Here is a 12,961-nt window from a genome sequence, read left to right as displayed (position 1 = left end):
TATTTGAATTGCATTTTATTGTTGTTTATTGTCTGTACTGTATATGTTGTCTGCCTAAGACAGGTCTCTCTTGAAAATGAGTCCTCGTGACTCATTGAGACTTCCTATACAAATAAAGGTTGCATGAAGAAATGAATGAATAGGATTCTTGATTTTACTTTCAGAGCGTCTTTATTGGTTTTCCTTATCGACAACTTTGAATATTATATAATAATATTATATAACAGAATTAGTTTTTATTTCGGATACGAGTTTTCTTCTTCAACGTTAGGTAGTGTTGAGGGATCACCGTCCTACGCCCTAAGCAGCTGGAGGCGGAGAGTGCAGCCTGGGGACCTACGGTGGTACTACAGCCGGCCAGAGGCTGTGCTCTGCTGCGGAGTTGGGAAGCTGCTCACGGAGCGGAAGATGGTGATTGTGTGGAGGCTGCAGTGGAGTCACCGGAGCTGATGCAGAGAGGGAGACGAGGCAAGACACACAGAAAGCCGTGAAAAGAACAACGGTACAAACCAGGCCTCCGCAGCCACACACTGATCTATTTCAGGAAGGAACATCAGGGCAGCAGAGACCGTTGAGGCTGCACTGGTGAGAGCAGCTAGCTCATTAGCTTGTAGCTGCAACGCTAGCTTATGTTGGCTGTGGACTTGAAAATGCTACACCGACAAGACAACGACGATGTAACGGATTTCCCTATTATTTCAAACAAATGTAATCCAGAGAAGATGCGTCAGCTAAAGGAGTGAATTGTTAAATGAAGATCAATTGGTGTTTGCTACCGCTAGCCTTAGTTAGCCTTAGCCAATGCTAGCACACTTTCTGTGACCCAAACGTGAAATTCGTCAACTGGACGGGCAAAATTACGACCAAAACATTGTTGTCTAGTAGTTAATTTCGATCACTTTTAAAGTACTCTGCTGTTTTTAGTTCGCAATGGATCGCTAAGACACAATTAGCATCTCCAGTCGAGTGATTCATATATGTGAAGGCTAAAGCTAGCTAGACTGGACTAATATAAGAAACGTGTTTAGGCTAGCTCCACAGTGTAAATAAAGGACGAAATAAACTGCATACAATAGATTGATAACTTTTATGTGTTTTGGGTTGACTGCCACAACATTTGATGCAGGCTATTGCAAGTATAATAATCTGGTTTAGTTTTATGTGGGGCCTTATTTTCATTTGAATTCACTTGAAAGAAACACACAAAGCACATTATGTGCTGGATAGATGTTTTGAATTGAGCAAATGGTAAAAACAACAACAACAACAACAAAAAAACAGCATTGTAAAATGTAATTGAAGCTGGTCATACTAATGGACTGATGTAAAACCATGTTTCTACAGATAATAATGTCCCTTTCCCCTGACAATGAAGATGGATACTTTGTTGCCATGGATACAGAAGATGACGGTACAGAGACTGCTGGGATAGCAGAAGAGATGGAGACGAAGACGGGGTCATGTAGAGAAGAAGGGAACATGAACAGTGGTGCCAAAGAAAAAGGGAGAACAATGGTTGAGTTGCCAGAGGAAGTTCTTGAATATATTTTGTCCTTCCTCTCACCTTATCAGGAGCACAAGACCGCTGCATTAGTTTGTAAGCAGTGGTACCGTCTCATTAAAGGTATACCCATCACATGTGCAGAATCTTATCTGAAATTAAATTTGATGTTGGCTTGCATAGTGTTACTTTGAATACATTTGGTTTGTATACAATCCCAATTTTGAAACAAATTTGGATGTTGTGTAAAAATCAAAAACAAAATACAATGATTTGAAAATCTCATATTTTATTTACAATGAAACACACTGAGCATGTCAAATGTTTAAACTAAGAAATGCCAGTTTTGGAAAATTATAATTTTGATGGCAGCAACATGTCTCAAAAATTGGACAGGGTCATGTTTGTTACTGAAGCATATCATCTTTTAACCACAGAGTGTAAATGTCTAGAAACTGAGGAGACCTAGTGCCTGAGTTTTTGGAATTAAAGGTTGTCCTGTTTTTGTCTGATGTAGGATTCTTACTTTTCAACCATCCTGGGTCATCTTAATTTTTTTTTCCTGAGTGGTTAAATGTTTTCATGTCTGGACTGTAGGCAGACCAGATCAGCACCTGGACTCTTCTACTGTGACTTGTAATGGATGCAGTATGTTGTTTTAGTGATGTCTTGGATGTGCAAGGCCTTCATTGACAAACGTAATCTGGAAAAGGAGCATATGTTGTTCTAAAACCTTTACATAGGTCCTTAAAATGCCCCTCACCTCTTATTCATACTTTATGTTTTTACAGACATTTCTTGCTGCTGTCTCTGTTCAGATGTGTTGCTGCCATCAAATACAAAATGTCATTTTCTTAAAAATGGTAAAAGCTGCTTAGTTTAAACAGTTATGTTTGCAAATTCCATTGCAAATAAAATATGTTTATTTGTTTGTTTGTATGTTTAATCTGCAAATTACTGCATTCTGTTATTTACATTTTACACAACATCAAACTTTTTTGAAATTGGGAGTTGTAGTAATGAGTAATGGGTTAAATGTAAATGTCACTGCTATGCAGGTAGTAAAACCTTTCTTTTGTTTGTTTTGCTTAGTTGTATTTTCTCTCCATTAGGTGTTGCTTATCAGTGTTACCATGGTTTTCTAAGAGCTGTCCAGGAGGGAAACATCCAGTGGGAAAGTCGGACATACCCATATCCAGGAACCCCCATTACTCAGCGCTTTTCACACAGTCAGTATTTGCTGCCTCACACCACACAGTGTTAACTATTAAACTTATATTTAGTTTAGTTTTATCATCAGCTTTACATTTTGAGTACCGGTATATGTTCTCTAGTTTCTCAAGCACACTGTTTTTGGGAACTCTCGGATGCAGAGATCCAATTTTCCTTTTTTTTTTTTTTTTGGTCTGTTTGATGTATAAATAAGCATAATAAAAAATTTAAATATGTCTGACAAGCATAATTCAGAATTTTTTAAAGGTGTTTTCTTTTATCTTCCAGACACTTGCATCTAAATAACTTTAAATCTCTTAAAAAATGATCTGAGATGGCCTTTTTTTAAAACACTGCAAAAATTCTCCATTTAATGTTGATTTGTTATTAATATATTTACCTTTTTCTTTTTTGTGAATAATTGCAGGTGCGTGTTATTATGACTCAAATCAGTCCATGTATGTGTTTGGGGGTTGCACTCAGAGTAGCTGCAATGCTGCCTTCAATGATTTATGGAGACTTGACCTTAACAGCAAGGAATGGATCCGACCTTTAGCCTCAGGTGAGAACCTCGTGGTTAAAGAAACGGGAATTCTCAGCTTAGCTAATGTCAAGTAATCATTTGACTAATGTTGGGATATCAGTAAGAGGAACAGTCACATTTGTAAACACATTAGTCAGATGTGTAAAAGCAGCTCAGTGCGTAACATTTAGGAACTGTTAATAAAACTAGACAAACATGCCAGGTTGGCTTGTCTTGTAAGAACCTGTATGTTTTTGTAAAATCATATTTAATCTCTGCAAAATATATGTGTGATGTCAATAATTTTCACGCATCACATTTGATTGTTACTTATTTTTTACAGGCTCCTATCCGTCTCCTAAAGCTGGAGCAACTCTTGTGATGCACAAAGATCTGTTAGTGCTGTTTGGTGGATGGACACGACCCAGCCCTTATCCTCTGCACCAACCGGAAAGGTTTTTTGATGAAATCCACACTTATTCGCCATCAAAGAACTGGTGAGTGGGACGTTGGTGGTTCAGAGGGTTTGCTTTAGACAAACTAAGAAAATTTTGAGTCTTCAGTTTAACTTTTTGTTAATATTTATGTTTGTGCTCTTGTGTTTTCTTTTTCTCCAACCACCTCAGGTGGAACTGTATAGTAACAACACATGGACCTCCACCTATGGCTGGCCACTCGTCATCTGTAATTGGGAACACTATGGTGGTGTTTGGTGGATCATTAGGAGCACGTCAAACGTATGTACAATTGATTTCAAAATAATGATACATTTATAAAGAAAAATATGAAAATAGCCTCGGTGAAAGAAAACGTTTGCTATGTTCATGTTTTTATTGTTTTTATCAGGAGTAATGATGTCTGGGTTCTGGATCTGGAGCAGTGGTCCTGGTCCAAACCTTCGATATCAGGTCCATCACCTCACCCACGAGGAGGCCAGTCTCAAGTAAGAAGGATTCAGTGTTTAAACCAGACAGATTAGTCTGGTCCTGTTTGAAATAAAAAATTGTGTGCGAAATGAAATTCAATGTTTTTTCTCTTAGATTGTTATTGACGAGAAGACTTTGCTCATCTTGGGAGGCTGTGGAGGCCCTAATGCAGTAAGTTGTTATTATTTTTATCTGTCACATTAGTGTCAAAAGTTCTTGTCTGTTGGGAATATCCTATCCTTGTGGAAAATAAAATAAAATAAATAAACTGTCCAGATGACACGATTTAACTTTTTTTTTTTTTTTTATCAAAAGGAAGTTCAACACAATTTAGATACATTTTTTTCTGTCTTGTTTAAAAGCTCCTGAAAGATGCGTGGCTCCTCCACATAGACACCCCAACATGGAGGTGGCAGCTGCTGCAGGTGGAAAATCAGGAACATCGAGCTCCTGAGTTATGGTGTCACCCAGCTTGTAGGGTACGTTTTTTTACTCTGCTCTGTGTTTTTAATTATTTATTTTATCTTCTAAACATGCTCTTTTTCTCCTAGGTGGGCCAGTGTGTTGTGGTTTTCTCACAGGCGCCATCTGGCTGCGCGCCACTCAGCCCGAGTCTTAATTCTAGACCCTCTCCGATAAGTGCCACACCTGCCCCTCTGGGCCCCGAGCCGCCTTCCCTGCGCTCTCAGTCTCCCATTCGAAGTGGGGCTGCTGGTGTTGTCCTGGGAGCCGCTGAAGAGGCCCCATGTGTAAATGGTCGATGGGGCACTCTGAGACCTCGGCCCTCAGCTAGAGGAAGTGCCAGAGATGGGAGTCCATCTTCGTCCCAACAACCATCTCCTTTACAGGGTCCAGACAGCCCTCCTCTTCCTCCACTTCCTCCTCTGATAAATGGATCCTCTCCTTCTCCTCGGACAAGCCCAGCTCAGGGTGGGTCTCCCCCCTCTCGTCCTCACCTTCCTGGTTCCACAGACTATGGTTGGGAGTCTCCCCCCTCTGCTATCCATCACCCCGAGGTTCCAGGCACTAATGGCTTGCACACACCTCCCTCAGGCTCCCCACGCACGCCCCCAGGAGCAGTATCTCCCGCTGCCCTGCGACGAGGGCTGGAGGCAGTGAAGAACAAATCTTCCTCATCTTTAACATCGTCGTCGTCGTCTTCCCTTCAGGGGCCTTCTCCTGTAGGAGGCAGTGGTGGGGGAGGAGGAACCCCTCCTTCATCCTCGTCCAGCCCCCCACAAGCTGCTGCAGCGGATGGACATGCTATCCCACCTATAGCACGGCGCCTGGGTCATCACCCACCTCAGAGCCTGAATGTAGGAAAGCCCCTGTACCAGTCTCTTAACTGTAAGCCAATGCAGATGTATGTGTTGGACGTGTCCAGGGCCAAATCTAATGGTGTTGTGTCCTGGAAGGTTTATGGTAATGGTACTCCCGCTGCAGTTACAGGACCCCCAGAGACCAGCCTTCACACTGTGGTGCAGGGCAGAGGAGAGCTCATCATATTTGGGGGTCTTGTGGACAAAAAACAAAATGCAAAGTACTACCCTAAAACCAACGCCTTGTACTTTGTACGTGCTAAAAGGTAATGCAACTTCAGGCAGGACTAGGAACAGGAATGCTCCAACCTGTGACAAAACAAGGGAACTTACACACAAGGCCTTTTTTTCCTGTAGGAAGGATTATGAATTAAATAACATTATTGTTGCTAGATGTTTCACTTAAATTCACTATTGTCCCTTCTGCCTACCGCAAGCATTCAAAACACTTTAACTACACTTTGGTAAAACATTTGCCTGGATGAGAATCTTGTCTGTGTGTGTGTGTTTGTGTGCTTGTGACTAGCGAAAAGAGGGAACTGGACTAGTTTTGTTATTCCCCAAACAGTGAGCATCCAAACAAAAACATTTTTGGTGTTTTACTCCCTGAAAGAGCAAAATGTTTAGTAACTACCTTGCTTTTTCCATAACTCTTTAAGCCTGCAATGTTTACATTGAAGACAGTGTGAGTGTGTGGGTGTGTGTGTTTGTGTGTACACAGCGGAGGTTAAAAGTTGTTGACTAATGTGTGTCGGGGACCACGGTGGATAAGAGGTGTGGCACTGTACTATAAGCATAGTTGAACAATAAAGACCTCTATGTCTGCTCTGTCAAAGTGTTTGCTGCCTTTTAATGACATGAAAGCTTTTTAAGTAGGGGGTTGTTTTTTTGAAGAAAAGACAGTAATTAACATCTTACCTGTTTTAGATAGTTTTTTAAACCTCTGGATGAACAATTCTGACTGAATTGATGAGCTAACAATTTAAGTGGGGCCAAGACTAACGTGGATTGTTGTCATCTTGAAACAACTTTGATCTGAAACATTTTGATGTACTTGGTTATAGCAAAAAAGAACAATAGCTCAATCTGTATTCTGTTTACACATCAAATACCAAATTATTCTATGTAAGCATTCATGAACTGCAAACTTGATGGCAGTGTAAAAATTATAAAATAGATTTTGATCTGTTCAGAAAACGTTTGGTAATTAACCTTAAAGATGACGTCAGATCACTTTGGTCGCGGTCTTTGTTTGTCAAAACTGCTTCTTTCGGCTTTTCCCTATTTTTTATTTCTTCAAACCAAAGTTTTTCCAAGAGATGAGATAATGTGATCCTACCACAGAACATCACTTCAAAAATATCTGAACTGTTGCTTTAACTAACCCCTCTATAACTGCAACCCTAACTAGGAAACAAAACATTTTAGCAATATTTTTACTTCAAAGTTAGAAAATTATTTTATCTTTTGCTTTCCAGCAAGTAAATTCAGCAGGTTATAGTTTTTTTGTTTTAAGTTGATTGGTCTGATTCTTTTAGGAAATTTAAATGCTAACCAAAAAAAAAAAAAAAACCCCTACAACTTTCAATTCAAATAGCGTCTGGTATTCAAGAGCATAATCTAAAGGGCAGGAGTTTAAATACAATTCTTCAGTACCGGTAATTGGAACAATTCAAGCTTAATTTTCATTAAAGTTTAAGGTAAACATGGCGTTAAGGCTAGGACCCTGAATAATTATTTGTATAAAGTTACAACTCGGAGTACAAGTAGCATTAGTTGAAATATTTAATTACAGTACATGTATTTAGTGATTTGCCTTAAATTGGCAGTGGTGTAATTTAACCAAAACAATTATTTTTGCCAAAATTGTCTTTTATTCCACCCTAAAAATAGTTCAAGCATTGTCTTACAGGCATTTTGAGTCCCATCAACTATAGACCTTAATGTAGTGTGAGTAAATGTACTTGAACATTACTGAAGGTAAAATGATTTTCTTTCAGCTGCTCTTATCTAAACAACGGGGAAATTTGGATTTGGTCAGTTCATTCATGTATCAATGCTTCATGGCAATAAGTTGCATATCATTGGGAAAGCCCATTTTTAACACTTTAAATGGTGCCACATTTGTTGGAAAGAAAAACTACATCTGTCGGTCGTGTCCATGAAAACTGTGCCAAAATGTTCTCTCAATGTCAAACTACTTATTCTGCCATTGATTCTTGTTTTGACCTTCTAGTACCCCAGGTTCCGACAATCAAGCGCCTGATTTTCGGCACTTATGAGCATCCGGTGGCAGCCCCAATCTACAGTCTGGGACCACACTCGCCCAGAACTGGGTTCATCAAAAACTACCTGCAGATTTTGAAAGTGTAGAAGTTGGAATGGCCTGCCTACAGTCCTGAGCTCAACCCCACTGAAGACTTGTAGGATCAGCCTGGGTGTGTTGGTTGTTTCAGGGTGACCATCATGCCCACAGTGGCTGTCTTGAGACATGCTGGTTGAAGAAAGGGATGCCACCATGACGGTGTGTGACCAAGCTGCACGAGGAGGATGTGTCAGGCTGTTGTAGCTGTGTATGGTTCTTCCACATGTCACTGAGGTCCCTGTTTGTTAAATGAACAATATGTCTTGTTTCTTAAATTTTAAATTATCCAAGTTTCTTCAAATTTAAATCACCCAACTAAACCAATTTCCTAACAAAGGTGGCACCATAAGGGGAACAGATTTTCTAACCTTATAAGAATAATTGCCTAGAAGCATTGATAAAACAAAAATATATTGACCAAGCACAAATTCTTACTTTTTGTGCTAAGTTGTTCTTTTTTGCATCTCTTCATTAAAATCAGATTCCAAATTCAAATTCCATCTTCTACACTCCCAAAAGTTTCCTGCTGGTGTTTTTACTTTGTACAACAGCACACAGAACAGGAAAAAAGAAAACAAAAATGAATCTCCTAAATTGCCGTAAGGTTGATTATGAAATTATTTCACTACACATGCATTGGTTAAAGTCTTATAGATCAGTCACAGTCTTCTTAAATAAGTTTTCATAATCAAAAGGTACAATAAACATAAGAAAAAACATATTTATGTGACACTTCCTAGTTCCAGTTAGTTCTGGGGGAAGAACAGAAGTTCTGGGGGAGAACAGAAGTTCCAGCAGAACAGAAGTTCCAGGGAGTACAGAAGTTCTGGGGAGAACAGAAGTTCCGAAAGTTCTGAAGTGCTGGAGTTAGTTGGGAGTTCTTCCGAGTCTAGTTGGGATTATGGAACCGTTGAAGGACTCACAGCTCATGTGAGTCCACCCGGGAGGTGAGCGTGTTGTTGAACGGAGTACCGTCACTACTTCGGACGATTCTCAGTCATCCTAAGGAGATGCTGAAAGGTAGCGTTGAAATGGAACTCCGTACCGGAGCTGACCTATCTTCTGCAAAGGTAACGAGTCGCTTCACTACCGAGTGTACCAAGGCTGAGCTGGGATCGGATGGAGGGTGCTGTTCCTCGCCAACACACTTTCCCTCCATTCAAACTCCTTCATTCCCCATCTTTAAAACTCTTCTATCTTGCCAGTAATTAATCCAGATATCTTCAAAAACTTTACTCCATCTCTATATTTCTCTGCCAGTAAAATGATAAGCTAAAAGTCTGCAGACATTAATTTAAGATCTAAGGAAATGTCTGTTGTTTTTATTAAGTAAAACGTGCCAAGTTTTATTAATCAGAGCCGATCAGAATAATCAAGTGTACAATGTTTTGATGTTAAATTTTGATTCTGTTAATAAATGACCACATTCATTTTGATGGGTCAAAGAAAATTAACGTCTCATGTCACTGATTAGACCATCTCCAACACAGTACCTCTGTCACATATCTGTCAAGTAGCTCGAAAAAGAGAGAACCCGTTATTAAATATTGATTGTAGTGGAGCTCCTAAGCTAACTGAAGCTAACTTAACCCTACATCACTACACAAACGTGAATAGAAAATCAGTCCTAAAATGGAAATTGCATATAGATTTGTTTGTTTTGCTTCAGTGACTCAGCAGATTGTATTGTTTTTAGGCTTCTTGGTCTAATTCTGACACCTCTTGCCCTGCTTTCCCTTCAGATTCTCCCACCTCACCCCTCCCTTTATTCTATGAAACACTAACCTTTTACCCAGAGAGAGCCAGAACAGGGGGCAGTCTGCAGCACAGACATCTGATTCGTGCACGCTCAGGACAGCGATGAGGTGGCAGGCCGCACTGGAACAGCATTGGCTCAGAGGCGAAGCAGAAGGAGGAGACTTTGACAATGAACGAGCTGCTGAGGACACATGTTTACAATGATGGGGGACAGAGGAAGAATGAAGCTGCTCAGGATCACCGAGACACTGTGAGTTTCTTTGTCAAGTCAGCAAATTCTGAGGACAAGTCATATTCTTTGTGGACAAACTCACTTTCTGACTGTGTTCTGCCTTCATGCCTGCAGGTGTGTGCTAAATGAAGCTGTCTGAGTTGTAAAGTTTGTGTGTTCATTGAAAGTTTAGCAGCAGGAAGTTCACTCTTATTTAACACCATAAACAAAAGAACCTGATTTTTTTGTTCTCGGATTTACTGCAAACGTTCGTCTCGAATAAGAAGGAAGCTCTTTAGCCTGGTTTATGTAAACAAGACTGAACTTTAGCAATTAAAACGTGTTTTTGCTTAATCACCAACAGGTTCTCTTGGAGTCGGTGGCTCGTTTGTGCGGACTGATGGTCCTGGACAGGGCCGGTCTCCTGCAGTGTCAGAGGACAAACATGCAGAACAGACTATAAGTGATCATAGCAGCTGATAACATGTTTTTTTCTGGACCTCACTGTATGATAACCGGTAGAAAACAGTCTTCTTCACTGACTGACTTTTAACACAGACCAACTTTATGGATCACTCACAGCTGCTGAAAACGTCACCCAAAGAGCCTGTATTTGGGGCCCAGCCTTCCCACAGGATGACATCCTCTGCAGTCCCCTGCACCGTTTTTGTCCCCTCACCTGCCCCCCCAGCAGTCTGGCCACCTCTAGACTTTGCTCTGGGCGCTCTGGCCTGCTGTACAGCCTGTGTGTTCACCAATCCTCTAGAGGTGGTGAAGACTCGTCTGCAGCTTCAGGGGGAGCTTCGTGCTCGGGGGTCCTACCAGATCCACTACCGGGGAGTCCTGCAGGCGCTCTGGGTGGTGGGCCGCACAGATGGGCTGCGAGGCCTACAGAAGGGCCTCTCGGTTGGGCTGATCTATCAGGGTGTGATGAATGGAGTCAGGCTGGGCTCTTACTCTTACTGTGAAGCTCTGGGCATCACCTCGTTCCATGGGGGGAGTCTGCTGTCAGGAGCCTGGGCTGGGGCTCTGGGGGCCTTCATCGCCTCTCCCGCCTACCTGGTGAGTTAACGTTCACACTTTTACTGCTTCTTCCACAGCAGCAATTCCAGTTTGCGTCATTTGCTCTCAAGTCTGTCACAGTTTGTGTTTTTAATCATTTTTTGAAATTCCACGTTTGGTTCTGGTTCATTATTACCGCAATTTCTTGAATATAAGCCGCTACTTTTTTTTACTCACTTTGAACACCGCGGCTTATACAATGCTGCGGCTAATTTGTGGAATTTTTTTTTTTTTTTTTGATGGACTAACAATCTTCATGCCGCCAAAACATTTAGCCTCATCACACCTGGGTGCTCACATAAATAAAGGTTGAATGAACATAGCTGCCCGTCTCTCTTGTGGGGTGGATCCTTGCGACTCATTGAGACTACATGTATAAATAACGGTTAACAAAAGATGAAGATCAATGACTTCTTGGTAGGCTACTGTATTTACTTATTTATTTTCAACCAGCCATTTTACAGGCACTGTTCAGATAAAACCATTTACTGTACGTATTTGTATATCCTACCGATACATATTTAATGAAAAGTTTTAAAAAGCTCTGTGTAAATATCTCATGTTACTTGCGAGACCCGCGGCTTATTGACAAATGCAGCCTATATATGTACACATTTATTTTTCTTTTTAAATTTAGTGAGCATGGATTATATCCAGGTGCACTCGATAGTCCGGAAATTATAATATGTTTTTAAGGGGGTGGTGGTGGTTGTGATTGTGACCCCTGATCCCTGCATGTACCCAAGTACTTCATTTTTTTCTTTAAAAAATGTGCACTAGTAAAAATGTAAAAATGAATTGGTAAACACAAGAAAAATCTAAGCGGTCCAGTTTGACTGGCGTATTTTTCTTGTTTTATTTTGCAATTAGACTGAAAAGTTTATGCACTCTATACGTTTTAATAATAGTTGTACTTTTTTTTTTTTTTTTTTTTTTACTGTCGTTTGCAGTAAATTTAACACAAGTCCAGTAGGTCATAAATTCCCCCCCCCCTCCCCCCCAAAAAAAATAGAAACCACTATTTTTGCAATTTAGTTTCTTTCCTAGTAAACGTACAGATGCACCAAGAGTTGTTGATTGCAGTAATCATATCTCCGACAACAGTTCAGATTATGTGGCGTTGCATTCTTTAGAAAAGTTAATATAAACAAATAATATACCTGTTGTACATGGCTCTATGAATAAAATCTGTTTAGCTAATGATCTAATGGCTAGTCTGATGGGGGCAAGACCAAAGTGGATTCCAGTTGTATTAAAATAACTCCTGTTCAAACAAATTTTTAAACTTTTTACGATTGTCAGTTTCACGTTACACGATTACTTTGAATTTGTTTGTTAGCAGCAGCTGTATCTGGTGCAGTCTGAGACATTTCTATCAGATATAATGTTTTGGCTGGAGTAACTCGTGTAATTTAAACTGATATCAAAGTAAAGGTTTATAAAATAGCATTCAAATGAACTGGTATATATTTTTTGAGACTAGAGTTTTTTAAAAGGCACTTTGATCCTCACTCAGACTAACCGTTAGCTCGTCAATCTGGTCGGAAACCAATTTTTTCCCAAGTTGTGGTCTTTTTAATATCATGTTTGTGTTGACCATTTTGTTTTCTTACTGTGCTCCAAAAGTAGGTCAGCTCCACTCAGAGCTGTACTAAAAATAATATGAACTGTCCGCTGTGATGATTAGAAAGAATTCCTGAAAGACTGGCTGAGCCAACCTTGCAGCAAACAATGAGTTTTTGAAAGCCTCAACAAGTAGTTCAGTTAAGAAGCAAAACACCAACACCTAAAGGGATCTATAGTCTGAAGACAAATGTGAAAGTTCAAAATATGATATGACGATAAATATATCCATTTCCCTTCAACATCCTGACAGATATACTTTCCAAAATAAGTAAATAAATACATTTGAGCTTGGCTTTTAAACAAAATATATTTGCATCAAGTTAAATTATCTGTCTCTTAATTAATTACACTTTATTTAAAATGTCACCAGAAGTGTTTGTTAATTTGTTATTTTTATACCCCAACCATCAGTCTGGGGCACTCTGACCCGTCTTAACCCTTTGCAAGTCTAGAAAGAT

The 12,961-nt window shown here is 40.1% G+C and overlaps 2 protein-coding genes across 4 annotated transcripts in view; both read left to right on the top strand.

The window, feature by feature from the left end:
• The first annotated feature begins 312 nt into the window (after positions 1 to 312).
• Positions 313 to 6,316, top strand: fbxo42 (F-box protein 42). Of its 3 annotated transcripts, none has more exons than XM_037679504.1 (10): positions 313 to 468; positions 1,345 to 1,624; positions 2,614 to 2,730; positions 3,141 to 3,275; positions 3,580 to 3,733; positions 3,863 to 3,973; positions 4,083 to 4,179; positions 4,277 to 4,333; positions 4,525 to 4,641; positions 4,714 to 6,316. In XM_037679504.1, exons 2-10 carry the CDS (start codon positions 1,351 to 1,353, stop codon positions 5,749 to 5,751), a joined length of 2,100 nt encoding a protein of 699 aa, XP_037535432.1. In that variant the 5' UTR covers positions 313 to 468; positions 1,345 to 1,350; the 3' UTR covers positions 5,752 to 6,316. The 3 variants fall into 3 exon arrangements, with proteins under 3 accessions (XP_037535432.1, XP_037535431.1, XP_037535433.1); XM_037679503.1 differs by having other exon boundaries at positions 313 to 502; XM_037679505.1 differs by lacking the exon at positions 313 to 468 and adding an exon at positions 523 to 585.
• A 3,477-nt stretch (positions 6,317 to 9,793) lies between these two features.
• Positions 9,794 to 12,961, top strand: part of slc25a34 (solute carrier family 25 member 34) — a 6,905-nt gene continuing 3,737 nt past the window's right edge. The window contains exons 1-2 of the mRNA XM_037679502.1: positions 9,794 to 9,854; positions 10,180 to 10,877. Of these exons, the coding sequence (XP_037535430.1) occupies positions 10,383 to 10,877 (495 nt within the window). The 5' untranslated portion in view covers positions 9,794 to 9,854; positions 10,180 to 10,382. The remainder of the gene's footprint in view (positions 9,855 to 10,179; positions 10,878 to 12,961) is intronic.

Source organism: Nematolebias whitei, chromosome 7, assembly GCF_014905685.2.
Source record: "Nematolebias whitei isolate Nwh7 chromosome 7, NemWhi1, whole genome shotgun sequence".
NCBI classification, from domain to species: domain Eukaryota; kingdom Metazoa; phylum Chordata; class Actinopteri; order Cyprinodontiformes; family Rivulidae; genus Nematolebias; species Nematolebias whitei.
This window is presented reverse-complemented; position numbering and strand designations above follow the sequence as displayed.

Bases quoted from the DNA above. Each gene is read 5' to 3' on its own strand.
- fbxo42 (XM_037679504.1), top strand. From the start codon at position 1,351: ATGTCCCTTTCCCCTGACAATGAAGATGGATACTTTGTTGCCATGGAT. The intron at 2,731-3,140 runs GTCAGTATTTGC...GAATAATTGCAG, and splicing joins TACTCAGCGCTTTTCACACA to GTGCGTGTTATTATGACTCA. The intron at 3,734-3,862 runs GTGAGTGGGACG...CAACCACCTCAG, and splicing joins TATTCGCCATCAAAGAACTG to GTGGAACTGTATAGTAACAA.